Below are 26,210 nucleotides of genomic sequence, written 5' to 3' on the forward strand. Positions count from 1 at the left end.
GTTCTATGGGCTGTGGAATGCTTGGGGCTGGGACTCAGGGGCCCAGAAGGGAGATCAGAAGAGCCATGAGGTTGGGAGCTCAGCTTGAGAAGAACAAGGGCATATCAAGGACAAACGTTTCCACAACCTGCACGTGGAGCCATTGTCTCTTAGAGTCAGTAACTCCTGGCCGTGTGGCTACCTACCCAGGGCTCTGGGAATGAAGCAGTCCCCCCGCCCCCGCCTCTGTCCCGGCACAAGAACACCTGAAGCCAGAGAACGCCAGAGGGGACCTCTTCAGGGGCACGTGGACTCGGCCTCTGGGGAAAAGCTTCCATCTGAAAGGCAGTTTGCACAGTGGTTAAGTGCACGAGCTCTGGGGCAGGCCTGTGTCCACCAGTTATTAGTGATTGGGGCCATGAGAATGGGACCCATAGGGATGGTGCCCTGTGCCTCCATTCCCTTATTTGTACGAATACCTGTGCTGTGAGAATTCCACAAGCTGATGTGTGTGGAGCGCTCAGCAGATTCCCTGGCCAACTATAAGCGCTCAGTCAAATATTAGCCATTGTTACGATTGTCATTGTTTTGATTAGCTCCATAAACTTTCCCCAAATACCATCACTGTAGGCAGTCCTACCCCAGTTTGGAGACAAAGAGGTAAGACACAGTTCCTGCGCTCAAAGCATTCACTGTTTAATGAGACAGATAGATGGATAAAAAATTGTATTAGGGGATGGAAATTCTATAAGAGAGAAAGCTCCTACTTCTTGGGGTGAGGGAAAGTACGGGAAGACTTTACAGAGGTGGCGATATCTGTACCTGGAAGGATGAGTGGAGGCGGAGAGAGGGCAGCATTTGGCATTACAGGTGCACGAGGTTGGGTGCTGGGCAGGAGGGAGATGGCCGAGCCGTGGCATGTGCGCTGTATGCAGGGGGAGATGTGGGCGACTATTGCCTCAGATGCTTTTGGCCTCAGCTTTGATGAAGCCATCAAAAGCTGAGCCTCGCTGCAAATGTTCCTGCCTGTGATGTCATGCCGAGGTGGGTCAATTCCATGACGTGAGGGCCTGGCCCCCACCCCTCCTGCTTTGGGGAGGAGGAAGCTCTCTCCGGGCAATGGCCAGGCAGGCATCCATTGCAAGTTCCCTGGCGGCACTGGCTGCAGCTACCCCAGCCCAGCATGGACAGGAGCCAGGCTCTTGCCTTCGGCAACCTGAGGCTTGCCTGCATCAGCCCTGGTTTCTGAGCCCACTCCTCAGGGGAGCCAGGGGTCACGGTGACCGTCTCCCTGCTGGCTGCCATGCCTCCTAGCAGCGCCCCACCCGTGAGGGCCAGAGGAACCACCACAGGGGGCAGAAATGGCTCTGGCAGCCACAGGTCTAAGGTTGGGTTGGACCGGGCAGGGTCCCCCAACCCCTGCTCTTTCACCAAGACTTCTGCCTCTGCTTGAGCGGGAAGCAGTCCTGAATGCAGGCCTCTCCACACCCACGGATGTGGGACTTCCTTCTGTCCTACAGCCAGGTGGGGAGCCTGCCCCTCTTCCCACCCACGCTGACGTGAGTCTCACACATAAAAGGCACAGACACCGATTGGATGCAAAATGATGGAGTGATAAAGTGCCCAGGGTCGGGGGCGTGGTCTGGAGTCACAGTGCCTGGGTTAGAATCCCAGCTCTGCAACTTCCTAGCTGTGTCACCCAACATTTCTGAGCGAGTAACTCAACATTTCTATGCCTCAGTTTCTTCATCTATACAGTGGGATACCTACTTACTGTGCTAGTCCGGGGTTGGCAGGTATTTTCTTCTGTAAAGGGCCAGAGAATAAATATTTTTGGTTTTGGGGGCTGTAGAGTTTCTGCTGCAGCTACTCACCTCTACCAGCCATGGTAGCACAAACACAGCCATAGACAATTAGTGAACGAATGGGCGTGACAGTGTTCCAATAAAATTTTATTACGGACACTGATATTTGAATTGCATATAATTTTCAGGTCACAAACTGTCCTTCCTTTGATATTTTTAATAATAGTGAAAAAACCCCACCAGAAACCATCCAACTCACTCTTAGGTCACAAGCAAAAATAGGATTTGGCCTGTGTGTTGTCATTTGCAGTCTCCTATGCCAATCTCTGTGAGCGCTTAGCACGGCAGCCAGAACACTGCCCTCGAGCTGACATCGAGCACCTACTATGCACTTAATACATGTTAGCTATGATCTCCCTGGGAGGTGTGAATACGCCGGGAGGCGGCTGTCCCCGTGGCTGGCTTGTTGGTGAGGCTCAGGCCATTGGTGGGGGTACGGGGTCTGCCTTGGAGGGGGAGCAGCTGAGCGGCTTATCAGGAGATAATCCATTATGGCTCAGGCTACCACTGGACAGCAGTGTTCTTTCCCTGGTCCTTCTCTGCTTGGGGAAAGGGCCCAGAGCACTGGCTTAGCTGCCCAGAATATGCCCCACACCCACCCTGGAGTGAGGACCTCTTGTCACACCCCCCAGGCCTCCCTCCAGTGTACCCTTCCCCTCCACACACGCCGAGCATTCTGGGTCAGCTCCTGCCTCAGGGTACAGAGCAGACCTCGCCCCAGTGTCAGTGACTAAAGCAGTTTATTCACAAGCGGCTCCAGCTCCAGGCCTGAAGCTTCCTCCTTCCTATCTTTGGCACCAGGCAGTGATTGTCAGGCCTCAACATCCTTGGGTCCCAGCCCAGGCTGGGGGAGTGGCTGAAACCCCCAGCTCGGGGCTTTGGAGGAGTCTTTCTCTCCGAAGAACTCTGTCAGGCTTCACTCCTGGCCTTTGTCCAGGCCGGCCGCATTTCCTCGGCCCCATCTGTCTCGGTAGCAGACGTCCTAAGGGTTTGGGCTGCAGGAACTATCTCATCCTGGGCGGCTGCGAGCATTGCTGGGTGGGGTCCAACAGTCCCTTGCGCATGCCCAGGCCCCGCCTTGTTCAAAGTAGACTTGTAGTCAATGTCTCTGAAAAGTCCAGAGTGGGTGCAGAGGATCCGCTCTGTGTGCAGGAGACAGGGTCTACGTTCTCAGACCATGGCTGGTGGTCCTGGCTCGGTCTCTCTTCCCCAGCCTACCTCAGGACTCAGCTGGCACCTCAGTGCCTGTGAGCTGTCTGGAGAAGGCCCTCTCCAAGCTCAAGGTGTTGTATCTGGGGGGCGGCGTGCCCGGCACCTGGGCTGCTGGGGCTGGAGGTAGGCACAAGGCAGAGGTGAAAGTGGGCAGGTCATCGTCTATATTGAGGCCCAGGTTGTCCTGACCCTGAGGGCTGGGCGGAGCCTCGGGGCAGGGGGACGCCTGTCTCCGGGCCCACCACTCCTTGGCTTTGTGCCACTGGTGGCGTGCGACGATGGACAGGGAGTCGATGAAGAAGACCTCGATGATCTCAATGATGCAGACAATGGAGCAGCTCATCCACAGGCCCAGCTGGCCACCGATGTTGGACAGAAGCATCTCGATCTGCAAGGGAGGCCAAGCCAGACTATCAGGAGGGACCCCCGCCAAGTTGGCTTCATGCAAAGACCCCAGTTCCCAAGGGAGTCACTGGCTGGCCCTGGCCCCGAACAGGTTTGGGGGAAAATGGGGGCAGCCTTCCTGTCCCCTCTTTTTTTTTTTTTTTTTTTTTTTAAAGGTTAAAAATGTTGTCTTTTTACTTTCTGGATGGTAGCATCTGTTTTTTATATTTTGTCACCTGTATTTTTTTTTTTTGTTTTTTGTTTTTTTTTAAACATCTTTATTGGGGTATAATTGCTTTACAATGGTGTGTCCTGTCCCCTCTTACTCTGCCTGATCTGAGGCTTGGTTGGCCTTTGGTGACCCTACGAGCTCAGGCTGGACCCCCACAATCTGACTCTGCTCCCCAAGGCCCGGGACAGGTCCCAGGAGGAAGCCACTCACGCTGTTGGCAGGGCTCTCCACGATGGATCTCTGGTTCAGGTCTTTGTAGAATATCAAAAGTTTGGCCAAGTCTGTCCTGTAAAGATTCCAATAGGCGGGGCCAAGGTGAGTTGGAGGCCTTTGCACTCTACCAGATGGACAGCCTCTCAGCATGGCTCTCTCTCTCCTGCCCAGCTCCCAGCACGGACCAGGCTCTGAGCTCCACAGGGTCTTAGAACCTGGTTTATGGGTTTCCTTCTGCACCACAGAGCACATCTCTGGCCTGGGGCTGGTTCACTCATTCACTCAAAAACCATTTCCCCACCTGTAGACTAAGTTCCCTCAGCTGCATTCCCACAGTACAATGTTCTTCATTAAACCTTGACATTGTAGTTGTTTGATTGCAGTCTAAAACATGAGGCAGGTTGGGTATAAGGTCATAATGATAACAACCATAATAACAGCTAGCATTTACTGACCACTTCCTGTGTTGCCAAGCACTGGAAGAACCTTATGTGTTCCAAGAACCTTATGTGAGTCAACTTACTTAATTCTCACAACAACTCTATGAGGCAGGTATGTTTTAACTGTACCCATTTTACAGATATGGCAACTGAGACACAGATCGGATAAGTAACTTGCCCAAGGCTACACAGCTCATGATTGGCAGAGCTGGTATTCAAACCTAGAAAGATCTGGCCCAGGGCTGGGCACTGTGGAGACAGTAGTGGCCCAGAGAGATGTGGGTTCACACGGCAATCCCCCCACCCTCTCCCATCTTTGTCTCCACCTGCTGAGGTCCCTGAACTCTGCCCTGGCTGATTTTTGCTAAAGGTCCCTCGGAAGCGAATTTCGATGTGGAAAATTCAAGTGGAATTAGAAGCTGCATGGCTCAAAGGAGTATTTTTCCAAGTGGGTCGAGATACATCAGGAAGCCATGAAATAAACTTACTGGGTCATGACCAGTACCTTTTACAAAATGAAATAGAAAAGATCAGATTGCATCCACAGAGAGATTCGAAATTTTTATCAACTGGTATGGGCACTAATCATTCAGAATTGTGCTGTGACCAATTGGGATGGATGTAAACAATTGGTTTGGTACACGAGTGTGCAACATTTGAGAAGCAGCTCGAATGCATTGTACATCATAAGGGAGTACTGTTTCATGACAATTTTATTTCAGTTATGTATTCAATGGGCCACAATGGAAAAAGTATTTTCATACTGTGGGTCATGGTCAAAAAGTTTGAGAGCCCCAGGTCTCGAGCAGGGCCTGGCTCATGACAAGAACTCAGTAAATATTTGTTGCATAAAGAAATAATGAATGAATGAATAAATGAATGAAAAGGAGAGCGTTTTGCACTGAGGAGTCAAGTGAGGAGGCTGGGACGGGGGCTGGCAGAAGCAGAGGAAGCAGGGTGGAGGTCAACTTACTTGTTGAGTTTTTTCTTTATTTGGCCTTGGTCCCAAGTGAGAACAGACAGCAACCATTTCTGTGGTGGAGAAAGAAGTGGCCTGGGGATGCCTGGAGAGACCAGAGCCAGCCTGTCTGCCCTCCCCTCTCAGCCCCAGCCCCTGACCCAGGCCTCCCCTGTGGATCACCCCTGAGGCCAGAGGACACAATCAGAACATAAGTCTCCAGGCTGAGGGCTCCAGGGGGAAGAGAGGACAGAGAACTCACCTCGGAAACCTCAGATGGCCACTGCGCCAGACTGGTGGTCAGCGTCCACTCCTTAAAGCTACATGGAGAAGGGCATGGAGTGAGGGTGGGTGGCCTGGCCCAGCCCAGCCCTGCTCATCCCACTGCTTTGGGTCCACTCACCTGCAGGCTTCCTTGCACACCGACTGGCAGCCCAGCTCTCCCCAGACAAAGGCCTGGTGCAGTTCATAGTAGCAGTACACTGAGGGGCAGGGCGCAGGGTGGCATGAGCTTTGGGGTCACAGGACCCTTCCTAGGGTTTTCCAGTGGTGCCCCCATAGTCTCCTTTTAATGATTTCACCTTCCACTTTCTACAAACACTAGTTCTCTGGAAACAATTTCTGGCTTGTGATTTTGAGAGACAGAATACTGCCACAGCTAAGAACATGAGTTGGGGGCGGGGGCAGGTTAGCAGCCCTTGCTTTGGGTCTAGCTTTGTTGCTCCCTGGCTGTGTGACCTTGGGAAAGTTGCTTAACCTTTCTGAGCCTCAGTTACCTGTTCTGTCAGACGATACTATCAATAGCTCCTACCTCCTGGAATTGACAGAGGTGGTCAAGGTTTTAGCACAAGCTGGGGTGTAGCATTTGATCCTTAATCAGAAAGTAGAATGCAAGCCAGGCTTCACAACAGGAGTGAAACTGGTCGGTGTCTCTCTATCAATATCTCCCTCAGGCCAAAGGCCATAGGGGCAGGGTCCCAGGAGCGCCTTAGCTATTGCCAGGGCTGGGCTGACCCCGCTCCTGGGGTGTGCAAGGCGGGGGTGGGTCTCACTCACTCCAGTTGGGGTGCTGACGGTAGTTGCAGTAGTTGGCTCCCTGAGGTAGAGGCTGGCTGAACTGGGCACACCCACATTTCTCCACCATCTTTGCCTGGAAGCACGAGTGAAGGCAGATCTGAAAGACAAAACCCAGGAATTCCCTTAACCTCCTTGCACGTGGATGCCAGAGACCCCTTCCCTACATCCCTCAGTCAGAGAGGGTCAGCTTCCCACAGCCTTGGCAGACAGCATAATGTAGCCCTCATGTCACAGCCGATTGGGCCACAGGGACAAAGCTAGAAAATTTATTGGGAATTTAAATAGATGTGGATGCCAGGTTGAGCCGGAGCTGTGGTGGTCATTTTCCATCATGTAAGTGCTGACCCAGATATAAGTGGGAAACTTGGAGCAGGTGCTAAGGAACAGAGAGAAACAAACCCAGCCCCCAACTTTCCGCTTCTCAGGTCCAAGCCCTCCAGGCTGGATCCCTGGGGATCATAATAGCCACGAAGCTTACAGCATAAAAGCTAACAGTGTGGGCTCGGAAGGCAGGCTGCTTGAGTTCAAATATCAGCTGTGCTACCTCCCAGCTGTGTGACCTCAGGCAAGTTACTTAATCTCTCTGATGCTTTGGTTTCTTCATTTTTGAAATAAGTATAACAAGGCCTACTTCATGAAGTTGTGAGTATGAATTGAAAGATGTAAAGTGTTTGTAAATGGTAGCCTCTCACTAAATATTATCCAAAGTATCTTTCTAACGAGCTGACCCCCCCCACCCCCCACTTTTTTTTTTTGGTCTTGAAGTCAGTGTGAATGTGTTTCTATTTCTTACAAGCAGACATTGTCTGACTACTGGTCTCTTTTCACTCAGTGTCTCCACCACCCCTCAGCTCAGCTCTGGTGGAAGCTAGTGGACTCAGTGCACTCAGGGCACGTGGTCCTTTTGTTCTGCTGGGATGATTCTCATTGGCTCTCTTAGTGTCCTGGTGGGAGGCGAAGGGCAGACTGCCAGAACAGGAGGCAGTGTAACAGGTGATCTCGCTCAAGGGTTGACATAGGTAATACACTAGCGGGTGGTGGAGATCATGGGGAACCAGAGAACATGTCTCGTTTGATAAGGCCACTCCACCCACTGTTTATCCTGTAGGAATATGGGCCCAATGTTGCCAGACCTTGTTTTTCAGGAGAAGCTAGAAATCTGGGTTTTCTTGTGAAATTCCCTGACTTTTAAACACCATCCAGGAAAACCAGGTGAGCAGGGTGGAAGGGACCTGGGAGCTGCCACTTAGCAGCCCCGGATCCAATCCAAACTGCCCTGGTGACTGCTGAAGAGCACACAAGTTGCCCAAAGCCATCAGTGGGTGAAGGGCATCCCTCACCCAGTGTCTCTCCCAGACTGCTTCCTCCTCCTGTCCCTTGCTCGCCAAGGCCCATTTAGGAAGTGGATCTCAGCTGTACATTCTGTTCCATGCAAATCTCAATGAATTAATTAAGCTCTGGTTACAGATGGATTGAAGAGGACCGGAGCCAGTTGGCATCATTTGCTCTTGAGGTCCTTGGATGAACCCCAGGATTCTAACCACAGTTCCCAGTCCCAGACACACCCCAGCCTATATATAACTTTGTTTCCTGGGTCCAGGCCACAACCCGGGGCTGGGTGCTGCCCCCAGCCTGTACCTGGAGGGAATACGTAGCATTGTAGATGTTCGTGATCAGCACGCCATTCCAGTCCTCCGTGCACCGGCTGTAGGGCTCACTCAGCTTGAAGGACTCCGTCTGTAATCAAAGCAGCACACATTCAGCCCTGACCTCCCCCAGGACCCAGACAAGGGGCATTTCTAGCAGCTTCGAGGAGCTGAGCAGTTACCCAGTCATTCATTTAACAGATATTTATTGAGCACCTACTAGGAGCTTGATGCTATTCTAGGCACTATGGAATCCACAGTGATCAAAACAGACAAGTTCCATGCTCTTGTGGAGCTCACATTCTAGTGGGGTAGACAGATGGTCAAAAAGCAAATAAATCATTCTGGATCTTTTTTGATAGTGATCGATGAAACTGGGTAGAGACTAGAGGGGTTGGGAGGAGGGGGCAGTCTTTCTAAAAGTGATTAGGGAAGACATCTTTGAGAAAAAGACAGGTTGGCTCGACATGGAATGGCAACAAAGAGCTGGACTTGCCAAGAAAGGTAGGAAGAGGATTAGACAGAGGCAGCAACAAGGCTGGAGGCGGGAGAGGGCCAGGGCGGCCGGAACGTGCTCAAAGGGAGAGCCGTCGCTGGAGATGAGGTCAGAGAGGGTTGCCAAGGCCAAATCATGGTGGCCTCCTATGCTGTGCTGAGAAATTTGGGTTTGGATTTGGTTTTCAGAGTGTAGTGAGCCACTGGAGAATCCACGGGGAGGGGCTGGAGGGATTAGAAAGATGAGCAGTGACTGTGCTGTGCGGGGTCCTTGTCTCAATGAAGGACTCATTTCCTACCCTCTTGTCTTCTGGTCCCAGAAGTTGACTTGAAAAAATGGACTTTCTTAGAGAGGACCAAAGAATACCCAGCAGGGCAGAATGATACCCTGACCAGAGGAGGTAAGAGCATCGTAACTCACTGTTCGAAAGCCTTATTAAATTAAGTTTTATTATGGCTTACTACGTTTGGTTCTAGCTTAATATTTGTCACTGCAAAGGAACAATCCAGACAAGCCAATTAAGAAAAAAAAAAAAAGGGTAATGTCTCCCAAGGGGGAATAACAACTGAACATATTGTGACCATATCATAGCTAGGATTTGGGGTGTGTATGTGTGTGTGTGTGTGTGTGTGTGTGTGTGTGTGTGTGTACAAAGAGTTTTGTTTTGTCTTTTATGAAATGGGGAGGGTAAAGGACAAATGGATGGCAGACTTATGGGAGGGAAGAAAATTCTTTTCCCTTTGAAGAGTGGATGCACAGAGAAAAAGGTGATTGGGTCGGGGGAAGGAATCAAGAAGTTTGGCGCAGGTAGAAACTACAGACATCTCAAGTGGCTATAATCTCTTTCTGTCTGTATTATAATTCATCTGTTGACCCATTAGTCTCCCTCAATTAATTGCAAATTAATTTGTCCTCCGGGGCAAAAGTGCTCATTTGAAAACGTTTAAATGGAGGAAGCAGAGAGGAAAGTAGCGGTCTGGTTTCCTCTCTTCCCCCCCGGGTGCCCACTCCAACAGGTCAGATCTCGATCCTGAGATCCAGACACACATCACACGTTCCCTTTGCCCTGCAATGTCCTCTTCTCACTAATAATAAAGAGTGAGTGTCTTTCCACGTCAGTACAGAATAAACAGACTTATGTCATTCCTCTAATAGCTGGGTAGCAAACTGATTTAGAGCCTCTAGTGCATGTCAGGGCTGGGCTGGGATCTGGGCACGAAGATGCCAAGCAGTGTCTTCCCTCGAGGACACCTCCATTCAATGCTACCCTCTAAGCTTCTCCAAGCAGCAATCTCCCTGATCGGATGTCCCTTGGAGCCCCCAGGCCCAGGATGTCCACAGAGCCTAGAGCGTCAGCTACTAGGTACAGGGCTCTACCTGCCTGTGGGGAGAGTTCAACAGCCTGGCATCTAGAGGAGAGGGTCCGTCCACGCAGGTAAGCCCTGTGCAGCTGGTACAGGTGGCTGAGGCTCTTTCTACTTTGAGAACTGGGCCATGGACCACTTCCAGAAAACTGACTGTGAGAAGTCATATTGTGATTTTTACGCTTTTGAGCACTCGATGGCCCTTTACTCTGCAACAATGCTTATCAAACTCAGAGCTCCTGGGTTATTCAGGTTACTTCCTGAAACACCTGGGGGCAGGGGCAGATGGGACCAATGGCCTTTTGAGAGGGGAAGAGAGGTCTTTAGATTCTCAAAGCCTCAGCTAGATGTACTTGGACAGAGCCTTGGCTTGCTCTCACTCTCTCTCCCCCGCCGCCTTTCACTCCCCCACTTCACTGTCAGTTTACCAGAAGTGCTGATCTGGGCAGCGTGGGGAAACATTTCGGCTTCTGTCCTGACCCCTAGGGACCCGAAAATGAGAATGGGTATATATGTATGTGTGTGTGAGAGTGTGTGCAAGTTTAGATGGATAGATAGATATGTGTGTGGCGTGCACAGGTATGTGTAGGTGTGATTAGGCGTCTGTGTGCACACGTGTTGTATGTGGGAACAGGACTCATTTTTACCAAAATGAGGTCCTATCTGCTTCCTCCTGAGAATCCTGGAGGCGGAGGGCAGTGGCACAGAGTCCTTAGCTCACCCCTGTGCCAGGGAAAAGCCCAGGTGGCAGCAGGAGGCTCTAGGTGGAATTATGGGTGTTTTAACTCTTTTTTCTTTTGTTCTGTTTTTAAATTGTAATAAATTATAAACGTTATTTGTAATGTTATAAAACAATTTATAGATATAAATAATTATAAAAGTTATCTTTATGTTTCTAATCAATGGAGGAAGAAAGAATGATGCAACATATGACGTTAGGACTACTTGTTAAGAATTTGGAGGAATTCTGCATCTCACATCCTGCAGAAATAAAATTCTAGTGGGTTAAACTATCAAATGAAATAATAAAATAACTGGAAGGAAAATCAGCTCAGTATCTGACCTCAAGGAGGGAAAATCCTCAATAAACATAATGACTAAAGAAGAAAACAAAGATTTTGACTATGTAAACCTCTGATGTCTTTGCATGTGAAAAAGTAGCATAATGAAAACTAAAATGAAAGCACACACTGGGAAAGATATTTGCAATACATATGGCAAATAATTAGTACTTTCTATATACTATATGGAACAGATCAGTATCTTACTCAATATCTCACTCAGAAGGGTATCACGAGGACAAGAAAAATCTTCCCTAACCCCTCTTTTTGGTTCAAATATTCTTCCTTCCCTTCACATCTCTTTTCTTAAAAAAATGTATAGTAAATAGCCAATATTTTTGGAGCACCCAATACGTGCCAAGCACTGTTTTCAATTTTCACATGAATCAACTCATTGGATTCTCACCAGACTATGCAGTAACATTATTATCATCCCCATTTTACAGATGAGGTAACTGAGACACAGAGATCACACAATCAAAATGCAAAGCTGGGGTTTGGACCCCAGTTGTCTGGCTCCAAAGTCTGAGCCCTTAATCCCTGTTATACATATGCTTGTGAAGAGAAGTGTGTGCATGCTTTAAGATAAAAATGTACAGTGGGAGGATTTCCCTGGTGGCTCACTGGTTAAGAATCTGCCTGCCAATGCAGGGGACACGGGTTCGAGACCTGGTCCAGGAAGATCCCACGTGCCGCGGAGCAACTAAGCCCGTGCACCACAACTACTGAGCCTGTGCTCTAGAGCCTGTGAGCCACAACTGCTGAGCTTGCGTGCCACAACTACTGAAGCCCACGCACCTAGAGCCCATGCTCTGCAACAAGAGAGGCCACCGCTATGAGAAGCCCGTGCACCTCAACGAAGAGTAGCCCCTGCTCGCCGCAACTAGAGAAAGCCGCGCGCAGCAACGAAGACCCAACGCAGCCAAAAATAAATAAATAGATCTTAAAAAAAAAATGTACAGTAAGGTTTGCAATGACAGTGAAGTCGCGCCCCTCTCCGGGGCCTGGCTCCACACTCCCCTGGGTGGATTTGCCCTTGCCTGCTTCCTCATCTCTCATTCGTGATCCAACCCATTGTACTTTGGTTTCTGTTCCACTCCGTCCACTGAAAACTGCTCTGGCAGAGAACCGATGACCTCTTGGCTGCCCAACCCAACAGCTTTTGCCCTTTACCTTGCTTGACCTCTCAACTGCGTTTGGCACCCTAGCTAATACCTTCCTGGAAACCCTCTTCGTTTCTCTGACACCAACCCTTTCCAGCTTCTGCTGCTACTTTGGTCCCTCTATTTCTCCATTTTCTTTCTGCTCAGCCCTTAAACATTTGCATTCTGTCTCAGGTCTTGGGTGATGGCATTTCTTTCCAAGTCTAGAATTATGCTAGATGTAACCCCACCCTCAACCCCGCCGTGGCCTCCGGATTTTTCTCCTGAGCTCCAGGTTCACAGCATCTACTGGCAGGATGTTTTCACCTTGGTTTCCCAAAGGCACAACAACTTGGGTATGTCCCAAACTGAAATGGTTATTTTCTCCCCCAAACCTACCCTTCTTGTATTCCCTAATTTAGAACGTGGCACTTCCATCCAGCCCACTACCCAAGCCAGAACGTAACTATCAATCTAACTCCCCCTGGCCTTTCCTCAGTGACCTCGGTTGTCAAACCCTGTTGCTTGTAATACCTCTCAAATCCATTCACTTTTGCTCATCCCCACAGCCATTGCCTCAGCTAGGGCCTCGTCATTTCCTTCTAGTGTTACTGTAAATACTGCGCTGTCTCCAGTATCTTGATTGCACTTCAGCCAAAGCGGTTTTTCAGAATGACTCACTACATGGCTTCAAATCCTTTCTGCGACCCCTTTGTAATTGCTATGCCCTTTGCCTGGACTAGCCTTTCCTGATACTACTTGCCTGACAATTGTCCTTTAAGAATCCAACACCTAGAAAGCCTTCACCAAAAGCTTCTGTCCTGGCTCCCAACCACCCATCCATCTATCCAACAATATTTACTGAGGATCTACTACGTTCTAAGAACTGAGCCTGGGAACAAGATAGAGAAGGTCCCTGTTCTCACAGAGCTTGGACTTGCGTTGCAAAGGTATGTTATCTTCCCTTAAACGTGAATCTATGAAGGTAGGTGCTCTGTTGTATCCATCTCTGAATATCCAGTGCTTTGGACACACATGCCTCAGTGAGTGAAGGAAGATTAGTTAACCAACTGCCTGACAAGCTGAGTCTACCAGTTTAACATGCCTATCGAAAGTAAATAAATAACGAAAGAAATAAGAAAGGAAGTCTAGTTTGTTTGGACTTATTCTAGTGGCTCTCTGGTGACCTCTCAGTAATCCCTAGTTTTCTGTTGTTTTAAATGCTCATAAGTCAGAACTAGAGCTTCCTGACCCTGCTCTGTGGCTTTGATTTTGTATATCTCAAATTAAGTGTAGCAGAAGACCGACCCATGCCTTTGTTTACCATCATTGCTAAAGAGAGCATTCGCTTAACAGTGTGATGGATATTTCTCTAAGCTCAGGGAAGAAAACCAGAGGGCAATTCCTTAGTTTTTGTACTTTCCCAAGCTCTAAGTGCGCAGACACTGTGAGAGGCAGAAGGTAAGAATGTGCTGCAAATCCCAGGTGCTTCTTCAAGGTACAAAACTGCCTGAGAAATGTTGGATCAAAATGTTCGCTATTCTGATCTGGGAGTTTTGTAATCCGCCAGTGAACAGAGGAATCAGAGACCTGACTCCTTAAGTAGTAAGCTAAAGGGACTTCCCTGGTGGTCCAGTGGTTGTCTCCGTGCTCCCAATTCAGGGGGCATGGGTTTGATCCCTGTTTGGGGAACTAAGATCCCACATGCCACACGGTGAGGCCAAAAAAAAAAAAAAAAAAGATAGTAACTTAAAGTCTTTTCAAACCACAGTTCGAGCAGGTTGGGGCTCAAGATTTTTCCTTGGGCAATCAGCATTCACACAGCCCAAGCTGGTACACAACACTTCTCACGTTGGAACAAATTTCCCACATTGAACAAAGCCACTAAATGACACGGCTTCACAGATGGTGCCATCCTGATGTTTTCTCTTGTCCAGGGTTGCCCTTTGATGGGACATGGTGAGGCACCGAAGCCACAGATGCCAGTTTATCTTCTCTGCTGTCTCAACTTAAATACCACTTCCTCAGGAAAGCACCCCTTGAACTTCCCCTCTTCTCCCTATTAAAAAGCCCTAAATCAGGCATCTCTGTGATATGCTCTCATGCATCCTGTGTTTCTCCTTCTTAGCACGTATGATGATTAGAGTTAATCACCTGTGCAGTTTTTTGTTTGTCATTGATTCTCTCTGCTAGACCCTAAGTTCTAAAAGGACAGCGACAGTCCTGGGGACACTGATGTAGCCCCAGCATCTAGCACACAGGATGTGCTCAGAAAATGCTTGTTGAATGAATAGATGATGGAGGAATATACAATCCCCAATGCCCACCATATCACTTTATAACTCACTCTGAAGCCATCATTTATGGCTGTGCTAAAGCTTTGGTGTCATCCTAGCTTTACTTTCTCTTAGGAAGACACACTTTTCTTCTCTCATTCTGAACTACTCAGGTTTCTAAAGCTGAGGTTCCTGAGTTTGTGGCCTCTTGAAATGACCACTGGAGTTTGGTAAAAATACAGATCCTTGGGCTCATCTCTCAGAGACACTGATTCAGTAGATCTGAATCTACTGACCAACAAGTTTGGAAATGACTGCGCTGGAGGAAAAATTTGTGAGGGATGAGGGCTAATATGTTTAATTTGGGATACTGAGGTTGGATATAAACAAAGGCATGAACAAAGAGTCCACAAGGAGATTTTTTTCCTCCATAAATAGGTGAAAAAATGCCACTAAGAATGACTGTCAAAAATTATAATAGAGTTTCCCTGGTGGCGCAGTGGTTGAGAGTCCACCTGCCGATGCAGGGGACGCGGGTTCTTGCCCCGGTCCGGGAAGATCCCACGTGCCGCGGAGCGGCTGGGCCCGTGAGCCACGGCCGCTGATCCTGCGCGTCCAGAGCCTGTGCTCCGCAACGGGAGAGGCCACAACAGTGAGAGGCCCGCGTACCATAAAAACAAACAAACAAACAACAAACAAACAAACCAAAAAAATTATAATAGATACCATTTTTTTCTTGACAGGTTAGCAAAGATTAAAAATTGGTTAATACCCGTGTGGATACAACCTTATTGGAGGACAACTTGGCTAATATGCATACTGATTGATATACTTCTAGGAAGCAATCGATGACTACACCTCACATTGCACCATTGTTTTTAGCTGTACCTGGAAACAATCTCAAGTCTATCAACAGGGAATTGCTTCAATAACTTACCCACACAATGGACTATTACGGGTCTTTAAGAAGAATGAGGCAGAATCTATATGTGTATGCATATGGAACTATTTCCAAGCCATAGTGTCAAGTGAAAAAGGGGGCAGAACAGTATTTTGTATTTGCATGAAAGGAGAAATGCCTATACCCACACACACATGCTTGAAGCGGACTATCACATCCCTGGCGAAACAGAGAAACAGCAGCAATAGTCTCTGTGCAGAGGACGGAGGGAACCAGAGGTCAGGGATAGAAGGGAGATACATCTGCATGGTAGGCTCCTTGTACTGTTCGGGTTTTTTACTTTGTGCATATACTCCCTTTAAATAAGTACTTAATAGTTATTCTATTAGATAGAGCAAGAGACAGAGACAGAGAGTGAGAGAGTGAAACAGAGTGAGACAGAGACTGGCATAAAAAGACCCCAGGCCTGCAAACAAGAGACTGTACAAGCATGGCCAGGGGCGTCTGAGCACGCCCCTCGCCTTGCCCTTGTGCTTCCATTGGGCGTGACTGACTCAGGGATTGGAGTCTGCAGCCCAGATGTGCTTTCGTTGACAGGTGTGAGTGTTCTCAGCACCTACTGAGGTCAGAAAAGGTCAAAGACTTGAGGGGAGTGGCTCTCGGTAAATGAGGTGAAACTGATGGAAGTAGGATGGTCCAAATAGACCTTTGATGGCCCAATGACTTTCCAATAGTGGTTTACATGCCCCAGTGGCCTCTAGGTGTCCCAGAAAGGTGTTAATCTGCTCTATTTATACTAGTGACAAATACATAGTTAGTGTCTGACCAGCACAGGTTCCATAAACGCTGACATTTGTCTCTGGAACAAGGAAGGTTCCTTCAATTCTTATCCAAAATGGCATCCTGTCCTTGTTCATCCATACAAAAGATACAAAGACAGCCTTTAGTATAACCACTAGAATGACCACTGGGGTAACCATTGGAAAATACTAGACCATGCTTCCTTTTGAAACCAACAGTCTTTTCCATAAGCTGTACCTCACTGGTTATCCTTCAACAAAATCTGTCCTCCTCCCCAAGCCGACAGGAATCAGAAAATTCTCTTACCAGGTGCATCCCTATGGAGGTGGCCATGGCCGTCTCAATCTCTGTTCCCACATCCTCGATGAAGGGGTACTCATATTGCCGATGGACAATCACCTTAGCCCCAGTGGAGGACACCAGGAAGGGGTTGTACTCCTCTTCGTTTAGGTACAATATGACCTGCAGCCCTGGGAGGATAAGGCAGCCTGCTGTGGTCAAAAGCCAGGAGAACGTTCCCTGGTGGTCGCCTACCTCTCCCACTGCTCTGAGATTCTCAAAACCAAGACCCAGGCATTTCCCACAAGTGAAAGGTAGACAAGGGTGAGACTGGAAACTCCAGCCTGACTTGTTCGCTGCTCTGTCTCCAGGGCTTAGCACAAAATAGGGCTCAGAAACAGTGTCACTACTGCAGGTTTGCTAAGCATAAGGAAAACTACTACCCTGCCCAAGACACGAATCTCCATGTGGTTCTCTGAGATGGGGAGTTCTGCTGGGCACCCAAAGGGACACACAGAGCTGTGGCTGCTTAAACCCTCAGGGAGAAACACCAGTGGTGAATCTGACCACTGGCCTAACTCCTCTCCCTGTTCCCACTCTTTTTTTTTTTTCTCTTGCGCCTGCAGTCTAATCTGAGCCCAGCAGACAGAGGGACCTTTTAAAATCAGGAATCAGATCAGGTCACTCCCTTGCCTGAAACTCTTTAGTGGCATTTCATTGCATACATGGGGATGCCATAGAATAAAGTCCAGAAACCTGACTGTGGCTCTCAGGGAGATGATGATGCCTCCCTCCTCACTCCACTCTCCCCTTCCATCAAGAAGCTCCAAGCAGGCTGGTCTTCTTTCTGTTTCTGCAGCACACCAAATCCATTTCCTTCTTGGGGTCCTTGGACTTGCTAGCGCCCAAAATGCTCTTCCATGGACCTTAATGCGTATTTTCCATCTTTAAATAACCCTCCTTCCAGAGGCCTTTCTGGACCTCCTTATCTGAAATAAACCCCCCATCTCAGCCCCAGCCACTCTCTCTACCCGTGCGCTGCTTTGTTTTCCTCATAGCGCTCGCTAGGATTGATAACCAGATAATATCTATGTGCTTGTTCACTCATTTATCTGTCTCTCTGCAACAAAATGCAAGCTCCCTGAAAGCAGAGATGGCATCTGTCTTATTCACCACTGTGTCCCTAAGGCTTGGAAGAGGGCCTGGCATACAGAAGACACTCAATAAACATTTGGTAAACAAATGAGAGCAGGGCCTACATGAGTTGAAAGAAGAGAACTTTGAGAGTTATTCTGACTTCTTCTATTTGTAAGTAAAGGAAACAAAGCCCAGAGTGGGGAAGCGATTTGCTCAAGGTCACACAGCCCACATTCAGCAGAGCCAGGATTGTGCAACAGTTCCCAGACTACTTCTTCTTCCCACCGACGTGTGTGCCCTGAATTATGGTTTCTTGCAGATTTGGTAAGAACACAGAGAATACAGTAACAAAGATGAGGTGTCCAGGTAGGTTTTCCTCCATGACAAGACCTTGCCTTTCCTTGTAGGAGTATATCTATATATCAAATCATGTTCAATTTGTTTAGGACCTTTCAAGAATTCCTTTTGTAGGTAAACCAGTCCAGTCTGTTGAGTTCCTGCCTTCTCTACAAAAGTCACAGTAGTAGAGTAGTAGTAATACTAATACTGGCGGTAGTAATTATTGGTGGTGATAGTAGTAGCAGCAGCAATGGTAGTAATGGTAGTAACAGTAGTAATGACAACCACATCTAGCATTTATTGTGTGTATAGTGTGTGTTATGGACTGAATTTTGTGTCTCTCCGCAGGTTGCCCCTCTACCTTATTCATATGTTGAAGTCTTAATCCCCAATGTGATTGTATTTGGAGATTCAGACTTTAGGCAGGTAATTAAGGTTAAATGAGGTCATACGGGTGGGCCCTAATCCCATAGGATTAGTGTTCTCATAAGAAGAGGAAGAGCCAACAAAGCTCTCTCTCTCCACAGAAGACAGGCCATGTGTGGACACAGAGAGAAGATGGCCAACTGCAAGCCAGCAAGAGAGTCCTCACCAGAAAGTGAATTTGCCAGCAACTTGACCATGGATTTCCAATCTCCAGAACTGTGAGAAAATAAATGTCTGTTGTTTAAGTCACCCATCTGTAATATTTTGCTATGGCAGCCCAACCAAACTAATACAGTGTGTATCAGGTCTTATTCTAAGTGCATTTTATATTTTGTCTTCTCAATTACCTTGTATCATCGATACTACTATTATTCCCTCATTATACATGAAGGGGTGTAACTTGCACTGGGTCACACAGTGAGTGGCTGAGCTGGGTTTTGGCTCCAGAATCTGTCATCTTAACCAAGATAAAGGTGTGTTTGCTTCCCTAATCTCCTGTTCAGCATGTCTGGATTTAAGTCCATCTGGAAGCTGCCTGCCCAGCATTACTCACTCCAGTTACAAGCTTAAACCCGAGTGGTTTCCCTGGGAGAAGAAACCCCAGGGTTGTCCGTGTTGCTCTCTCGAAAGCAAAGAGGAGATGTCAAAAAGGAAAACAGACTCTGATAAAGAAGGAAAGAACCGACATGGATGTTGATGGAAACACTGCAAGAAGAAAAGTTGTGCCCCAAGTTTCTGGCCAGGTGGGGAAAACCTGCATCTCTGGAAGGCCTAAAGCATCCCCAATTGTCCTGCTGCCAGCATGCTTGCCATTAGAGCACCCCAGGGTCTCCTTGGTGCAGATTTCCTTACCGTATTCACTGCCTCCCATGGAGGTGCTGAGGATAGTCTCATTCTGTCTATTGTTGAATGTGTAGCAATTCCCATACATTGGATGGTGGAAACGTGTGAAGTTCCTATGGGGGGGAGAATACAGGTCAGAAAAGGGCCGTGCTGGGAACTCCCCTCATGCACCTGAGCTGAAGTCCAAATGGGCAGTGCTAATGGGCCAGCTCTCTTTTGTGGACAGTGGATGATAGACATGACTTACTTCCCCCATCTTTCCTCTGATAGATGATAAACAAGGCCCCTCATCCAATTGACACATGTTGATGTAGAACCGCTCTCTGCTTTCTGTTCTCCCTCTTAATCTCGCCTCCATCTCCATCCTGACTTGGCATTCTTTGTGCCAATATATCTGCCCCCCATTTCCTCTACTCTTGAATTTCTCAGCCAACACTTGACTTTTTTCCATTCCAATTCCTGGCAAATGATCCCCAGAGAAGGAATTACATCATATGTGTCCTTATACTGACTTTAGAACCCAACCTTCAGGGAGACACCATTCCAATCACTCAGTTTTCGCAAGGGTCAGTATATCAACTAACATATAGAAAGGCTTAGTATTTCAAAAGAATGAAGAAAGCACTTCAGATAAGCAGGAACACTCTAGAATGTCCCGTGACTGCCCAGTCTCTACCAGGAATCTGAGTGTTATCTTAAAGGTGGAAAGTTCTGAAAGTTCACACATCTCTACATAGACCTTTCTTCCCTCCCTCTTCTTTCCCTCTCTCCTTCCTCCCTTTCTTCTTTCCTTCCTGTACTAGATCAGTGGTTCTCACTAGTATGTGTGATAGTAATATACAAGGTTATATGTCCACCATCAACTACTCTGTTTCTGTGAGTAATTTAATGAATTTAAGGATATTTTGACTCTACACCATCTCCACCTTCCTCACTGACTCTAGAGCTGAGCTCCTGTATAAGTCGTTTTCCAAAAGTCACGGTCAGTGAGAAGAGCACCTGCTACTCCCAAGACCTCAAGTTGAGCTTCAGGTGCATGCAAGGAGCCCAGCACTCAGAGCCGCTGGTCCTTGGAGCTGCGAGAGCAGCCTCTTCCCCTACTGACCTGGCATCACAGGACTCCCCATCAAAGAAGCAGGTGACCAGCAGCTCCTCAGCAGAGTAGCTCATGTTGATTTTCTTCTCCAGAGACACCTGTGCCATGATGTTCATGTAGTGCAACTTGTACCACTCCCGGATGGCATTAACCCCCGAGGTGAAGGTGTAGACTGCACAGCTGGATGTGTCATTTGAACACTGTGAATAGGAGGAGACACCAGGATGGAACTATCAGCCCTACCAGTGGCCTTCAGAAGGACTGTAAGGAACTGAAACTCTAGATCAAACACTCAGGGGAACAGGAGGGATATCTGGGGCAAGGATGGGCTTCTTCTCACTTCTGGGGCCTGGGATACATCATTCTCAAGCCTCAAGGACCAAGAAGGGGCTGAGTAAGGAAGGACACAGAGCCTCACTCTCATGACTCCCTACCAAGCGAGAAGCAAAATCAGCTTCTTCAGGGTCCCCAGACATCCAGGCTTTGACTGATTATGGCTACTGAGTTCCCACCCAACTCTCACCATTTCCTATTGGGTCAACAGTCTAGAAATCGAGATTCTAGCCCAGACTCTGCCACGACCTCTCTGCAGAATCTTGGGCAAGGCATTACCTATCCATTATTTCACCTACAAAATGTTGACCAAAATACCATCCTTCCCCACCTCACATGGTAGTTGGGAGGACATAATACCTCATAATACTCTCATAATACCTCATAATACTCTCATAATAATGAGAGTTTTATAGGGAAACTGTGGTATATTCCAGATGTTCTCATTACACAGGACTTGAAAACTCTCCTAAAAGATGGACACCAGGGCTTCCCTGGTGGCGCAGTGGTTGAGAGTCCGCCTGCCGATGCAGGGGACACGGGTTCGTGCCCCAGTCCGGGAGGATCCCACATGCCGCGGAGCGGCTGGGCCCATGAGCCATGGCCGCTGAGCCTGTGCATCCGGAGCCTGTGCTCCGCAATGGCAGAGGCCACAACAGTGAGAGGCCCGCGTACCGCCAAAAAAAAAAAAAAGATGGACACCAAAGGATGGATTTTTGTATCAAGGAGAACTTTATCTTATATAAGGACCCAGGAAGACTTCAAAAAGGCTCAGTGATTTAGAGAAAGGGCCATTTTCCCCTAGGATTTGCAACTGGAGCCATGAGGTCTCAAAATTGGCAACCGAGACTATAAAGTGGAGGTAGTTCTCATCTTGCAGAGGTGGCTGGGGCACAGAGAGGAGGGTGATGGTTGAGTTTGGCCAGGAAGACAATGGAATTCATTTCTGGTGAATGGCTGCTTCTTCAGAGTCCCTCAAATGGGACCAAGAAGGAGAGATGAGAAGTCAAGCTTTAGCACCTCACGAAGGCAAGTGCTGCTGCGAACACTGTGTGCTGCTCATTTTCTATTTTCTTCCTTCTGGTATCTGCACCCCAATTTGGCTTTGGTAGAATTTCCTTCCACCCTTTGGATACAGTCAGCTGAGACTGTCCATCAAGATGTCCTACCCTATGTGAGCCATCAGCTGACCCAAACTTGGCCAATCAGATAGTCCCCAAATGGGATCTGAATCCATCTTTATGGTTGGGTTAACAAAAAGACTGAAAACAGTTGAAGCTTATTTAATCCAGTAGCAGTATCTGAAACGACTTTTCATCATTTCTTGCCACTGGGATCCCTGAATCTTCCCTAATTTCTGTCCTTCAAGAGGCCTCCATGAGCTACTGGTTACCTTCTAAGACATTTTAATCTTAAGATTGCCTGGATCAGTTTCAGTTGTTTGCAGCTGATTCACCCTAACTGAGTGTGTTTCTTCCTGTGGGACTATAGGGCTAGTGGCAAAGGAGAAACCTGCCTGGACACACTATCCCATCCCATTCCCCGAAACCGTGAGGATGTGCATCTTACCAGCTGGAATCCTACCGAGCCCTTGGACTCATAGACATGCACGACGTCTGATGCCGTGTGAATGATTCTGCCACTGACTTTCCGCTTCCGTCCTGTGCGGAAGTCCCTTGCCTTGCTTGTCTCGCCCTTATCGAAGGCCAGCAGTGGGATCAGGTTGAGGAATTTTGACCCTGTGCCCTTCCTGGCCGAACTCCAGGACTCTGCCTCTCGGCGTTTCCGAGATGTAATCTCTGAAAAGCCAAACAGGGTCTTCAAGCTCCCTCTGGTCTCCTGTTCCAACTCAGCTAGAAGGTCCCGCACGGCACTGTACCTGTCAAGGTGGGAAGGGGGAGTCAGGGATGGAAAACCCCTCTGGCAGAAAGCTGGCACTACCCCATGCTGCTTTCCATCGATGTGCGTCAGCCTGTGCCCATCACCCCAGAGCACTTGGCCAAGAAAACCAGGCCTTTTATAATTTGCCCCCTCCAATGTGACCACTGGCTCAAGTAAATGGGGCAGGCTCCCCTATGACCCTTGTGTGGCTTCCTGTGGTTTCACCTTTGCCACCACTGTCTGCTTGCTCTCAGGGTGTGTTGATGAGTTTGCCCCAACCAGCATTTCTGGAGTGGTGACTGTCAGGTGCCTCCCATAAACCAGCCACAGTGAAGACAAGTAAATAACTGCTAACCAGGAGTCTCCCCAGGGGGCAGGCTCTGTCTCGACCCAGCATACTTGCCCCTGCCCATGGGTTCTCCTCGAATCAATGCTGGGAGGGAAGAGGTATAACTGTTACCTTGACAGCCCCCAAGGACACAGAAGCATGATCTGGGAGTTGACTACATGAAGCATAACAACACCATCTTTTAATTTTCACAATACCAAATGGTCCTGGCCTCCCTCTTAACTCTCCCCACTCTCTCTCTCCCTTGCTAGGGGCACAGGCCACACAGCATAGTGACTGAGCGTATAAACTCCAGAGCCAGACTACGTGGGTTCCAATTCCCCATTCTGGTTCTGGATGTGTGACCCTGGACAAGCCGTTTAGCCTTTCTGTGTCTCAGTTTCCCCACCTGTAAAATGGGGTTATTGGCAAGAGTCAATGAGTTTATTCTATCTATCTATCATCTATCTATCCATCCATCCATCCATGTATCTCTGTGTGTATGTATGTATATACACATATATATATATACACACACACATATATGCTGTTAAATGGTCACTGTTATTAATTTTATTAGTGTAATTATATTTGTTAATATTTCAATCCTCTACTACAACATCAGCTGCACTAGGACAAAGGCTGTGTTTGGGTCATTCACTTCCGTGCCCCAGAATCTAGCACAGTGAAGGACAATTTGTAGATGCTGAGTAAAATATTATGGAACAATGGATGAAAGGAAGAAAGGAGGGGGGTGGGAAGGAGGGAGGGTGAGGTAAAGGGAGGAAAGGAGGGAGGGAGGGATGGAGGAAGGAAGGAAGGGAGAAAGAAAGACAGACTTTGAGGTGGAGGAGGAGTTTAGACCTGATTTTGATGTTGAGCTTTGCCATCAACTCATTGATGACTCTGGGCGAGAGAGTCGCCCCTGCTCTTCCCTTCTCCCCACCCTCACACCTGCTCTGACAAATTCTGCCAGATTCCGATGTGCCTCACAGATCAGTTTTCAATAATCCTGAGAAGGATTCCTATGACCCATTTAGAACAGGTCCTGCAGCAGACAATTGGGCAGTACCAAGGGCTGATCCTGCCCAGAGCCCAGTGATCTCAATTAGTGGGGCTGGGTTCGCTCAGATGAGCTGAGATGCTTCTGGAAGTCACCTAGGTGTCACGTCTGAGTCAGTCTCCAGCTCACATTCAGGGGAGAGTGAGGGTGTGAGCTTGGAGAGCTCAGGGGAAATGGCTAAGCTGGGCTGTGTGTGTGTGTGTGTGTGTGTGTGTGTGTGTGTGTATCTCCAGGGTAGGAGGAATGCTAGTTCATTCCGGGCTCAACCACCAAGCAAAAGTGATCCTTGCAGCCTCCCTCTCTTGCCTTCCTTGAGCTAGCCCATCCTCAGAAGTAGCTGATGGACTGAAACCTTGGTACAGATTTCAAACCTGGGAGAGGGCAGTTTCCCAACACTGGCAATGAATTCAAATTTCTAAAAAGCACGATTGCAGGCTGGAGTGTGTCACCTTTGGGAGGGGCATTGGCACCTGGAGGGGGCGTGACCCCCCTCCCTGTCCCTGCTCCTTCCTCTTACCTGTAAGGATTGATGTTGCAGATGGTGACAGCAGGAAAATCCAGCTTCTGGAAGTGGACTTTGATGGAGACAGAGACGGTGTAGAAGGATGAGATGAGGAGGGCACACTGCCAGAAAATGAGGGCCACGGCTGTCAGCGTGAGCAGAATCCAGAGCAGGCGCCGGAGGCGGCCACGGGACACCACGATGCGGCGGCAGCCGTGGGTGTTGGTGTTCAGACAGTACCACCGCATCAGCTCTTTGATGGTAGGTGCCTGAGGTCCCCTCACGGGCAGATTCTTCTTGATTTTGGCTTTGATCTTCTCTCCAGCAGCCATGGTGAAGATGGGACTTGGCGGGGCAGGCAAGCTGGAGGGGCAGAGAAAAAAAAGCAGGTGAGTGGGCACAGCCCGGAGGCTGGGCGCTGGGAAACACCAGCCCTCATGTCCTCAGAGGCTGCCTTCCTCTTTCCCTCTGGCCTGGACAGTCTGTTCTGAGGCCTTGACCCTTGCTCCAGGATATTTGCTTTTGGGCCACCACAGCTGCCAAAGAGCTGCCTCCTTCTCTTGTGGCCCCCAGGCCAAGCTCTCTGGAGGCTGGGTGAGGTATAACCTGTGAAATCACTGCACGGTTTGCAGGAACTTCCCCCTAGGTGCTTGGAGCAGGAACCCTCTGGGCAACCCCATCCCAACCAGCCTCCACACCCCTCTTATCAAGCTTCATCGTGATTAGAGCATCGAGGGGTCTGATCTTAGTGTCTCCATTAGCTTGCCTTCCTTATGGCATCGTTCCTGCCTTGCCCTGCCCTCTGGTGCCCAGCTCAGTGTCTGGCACAGAGCAAGCACTTTGCAAATCGATTCTAACAGATAAAATCTGCCAAGAGAATTTCCAGGCAGCCACTCTAGATCATGTCCAGTCCCTTCCCAGCCCAGCTGTATCTTCCCAGCCTTTTCTCAGCTGCTTTACTGCAAGTGGAGTGTTTCTGTTTCATTTCTGTTTCACTTCTCTTTACTGTCAAGCCCTTAGTGTTTCTAGAGCACCTGATATAATAATAGCCTACAAATATTGACCACTTAATATTTGCCAGGCACCATGCCATATTTCCTTGATTCTAAGAGAATTTGGAGAATACACTTCGATTTAATAAAACTTTGTCTGGGGAAGAGTGTTGGAAAGCAAATGATCGTGTTCATCAATATACATGCTGCCCCTGAATTACAGAAACTTTACAATGTGAAATAATAATCTGTTAAAAAATGAACTAAAATAATATATAGTCTCATTAGCCTCACAAATGCATACAGTCTCTCTCTCCATATATCATATATATATAATCAATCTCTCTCCAAATATATATAATCTCTCTATATATTTCAGTTCATGTTTCAACAATGCCGTAAGGTAGGCATACTATTATTACTTCCAGATTACAGAGGAGGAAAATGAGCTCAGAGAGGAGGAGTAACTTGTGCAAAATTACACAGCTAGGCGCTGGATTGGAATCTTGCAGCCTTTATCACCATGGTATATGCCTTGAGGGGCCCGGTATTGTGCTGGGTGCTGCTGCCTCCCCAAGACAGTTAATTAACAGTCCGTGGGACTGAAGTGGGGGGTGGAAAGAGATGGAATCCTGAGCTATTTAATTCCCAAACTCTGGGTAGGTAGTATGGCCACTTCCTAACACTAGTATTGGTGAGCACTGGTACTGGGGAGGGGGAATATGGAAACTCTGTTTCCTATGCCTACCGTAGGTGACAGTGGCAAATTACGATATACTTGAATTTGGAGTAGGATATACAGGGCAGTCCCCATGCCCCATCACATTCTTCAAGCAGGATTCTAGCATTGAGGAAATACTTTTTCTCCACCCTGAACCCATGGGGTATTATCCAAAATCGGGAGCTGGGGCAAAGGTGGGAGGCTTTCAAGTTAATGATGTTAG

At 48.3% G+C, this 26,210-nt stretch overlaps 1 protein-coding gene across 1 annotated transcript; it reads right to left on the minus strand.

Annotated features, from left to right (window-relative positions):
• Nucleotides 1-2,046: 2,046 nt before the first annotated feature.
• Nucleotides 2,047-24,606, minus strand: SCNN1G (sodium channel epithelial 1 subunit gamma). The gene is made up of 13 exons (XM_065891829.1): nucleotides 24,290-24,606; nucleotides 22,070-22,379; nucleotides 20,177-20,367; nucleotides 19,081-19,184; nucleotides 16,354-16,517; nucleotides 7,999-8,097; nucleotides 6,340-6,457; nucleotides 5,687-5,765; nucleotides 5,546-5,603; nucleotides 5,299-5,357; nucleotides 3,883-3,958; nucleotides 3,082-3,444; nucleotides 2,047-2,286 (listed from the first exon to the last, which is right to left on the minus strand). Exons 1-13 carry the CDS (start codon nucleotides 24,604-24,606, stop codon nucleotides 2,191-2,193), a joined length of 2,034 nt encoding a protein of 677 aa, XP_065747901.1. The 3' UTR covers nucleotides 2,047-2,190.
• Between the last annotated feature and the right edge of the window lie 1,604 nt (nucleotides 24,607-26,210).

The sequence above is a fragment of the Phocoena phocoena genome, chromosome 15 (assembly GCF_963924675.1).
Source record: "Phocoena phocoena chromosome 15, mPhoPho1.1, whole genome shotgun sequence".
NCBI lineage: Eukaryota > Metazoa > Chordata > Mammalia > Artiodactyla > Phocoenidae > Phocoena > Phocoena phocoena.

Coding starts and splice junctions, on each gene's coding strand:
- SCNN1G (XM_065891829.1), bottom strand. CDS start 24,606: ATGGCTGCTGGAGAGAAGATCAAAGCCAAAATCAAGAAGAATCTGCCC. Junction 20,368..22,069: donor GCTCGGTAGGATTCCAGCTG/GTAAGATGCACA, acceptor TCCTATTCACAG/TGTTCAAATGACACATCCAG. Junction 2,287..3,081: donor GACAGCTCACAGGCACTGAG/GTGCCAGCTGAG, acceptor CCTCCAAGGCAG/ACCCCGTACCCCCACCAATG.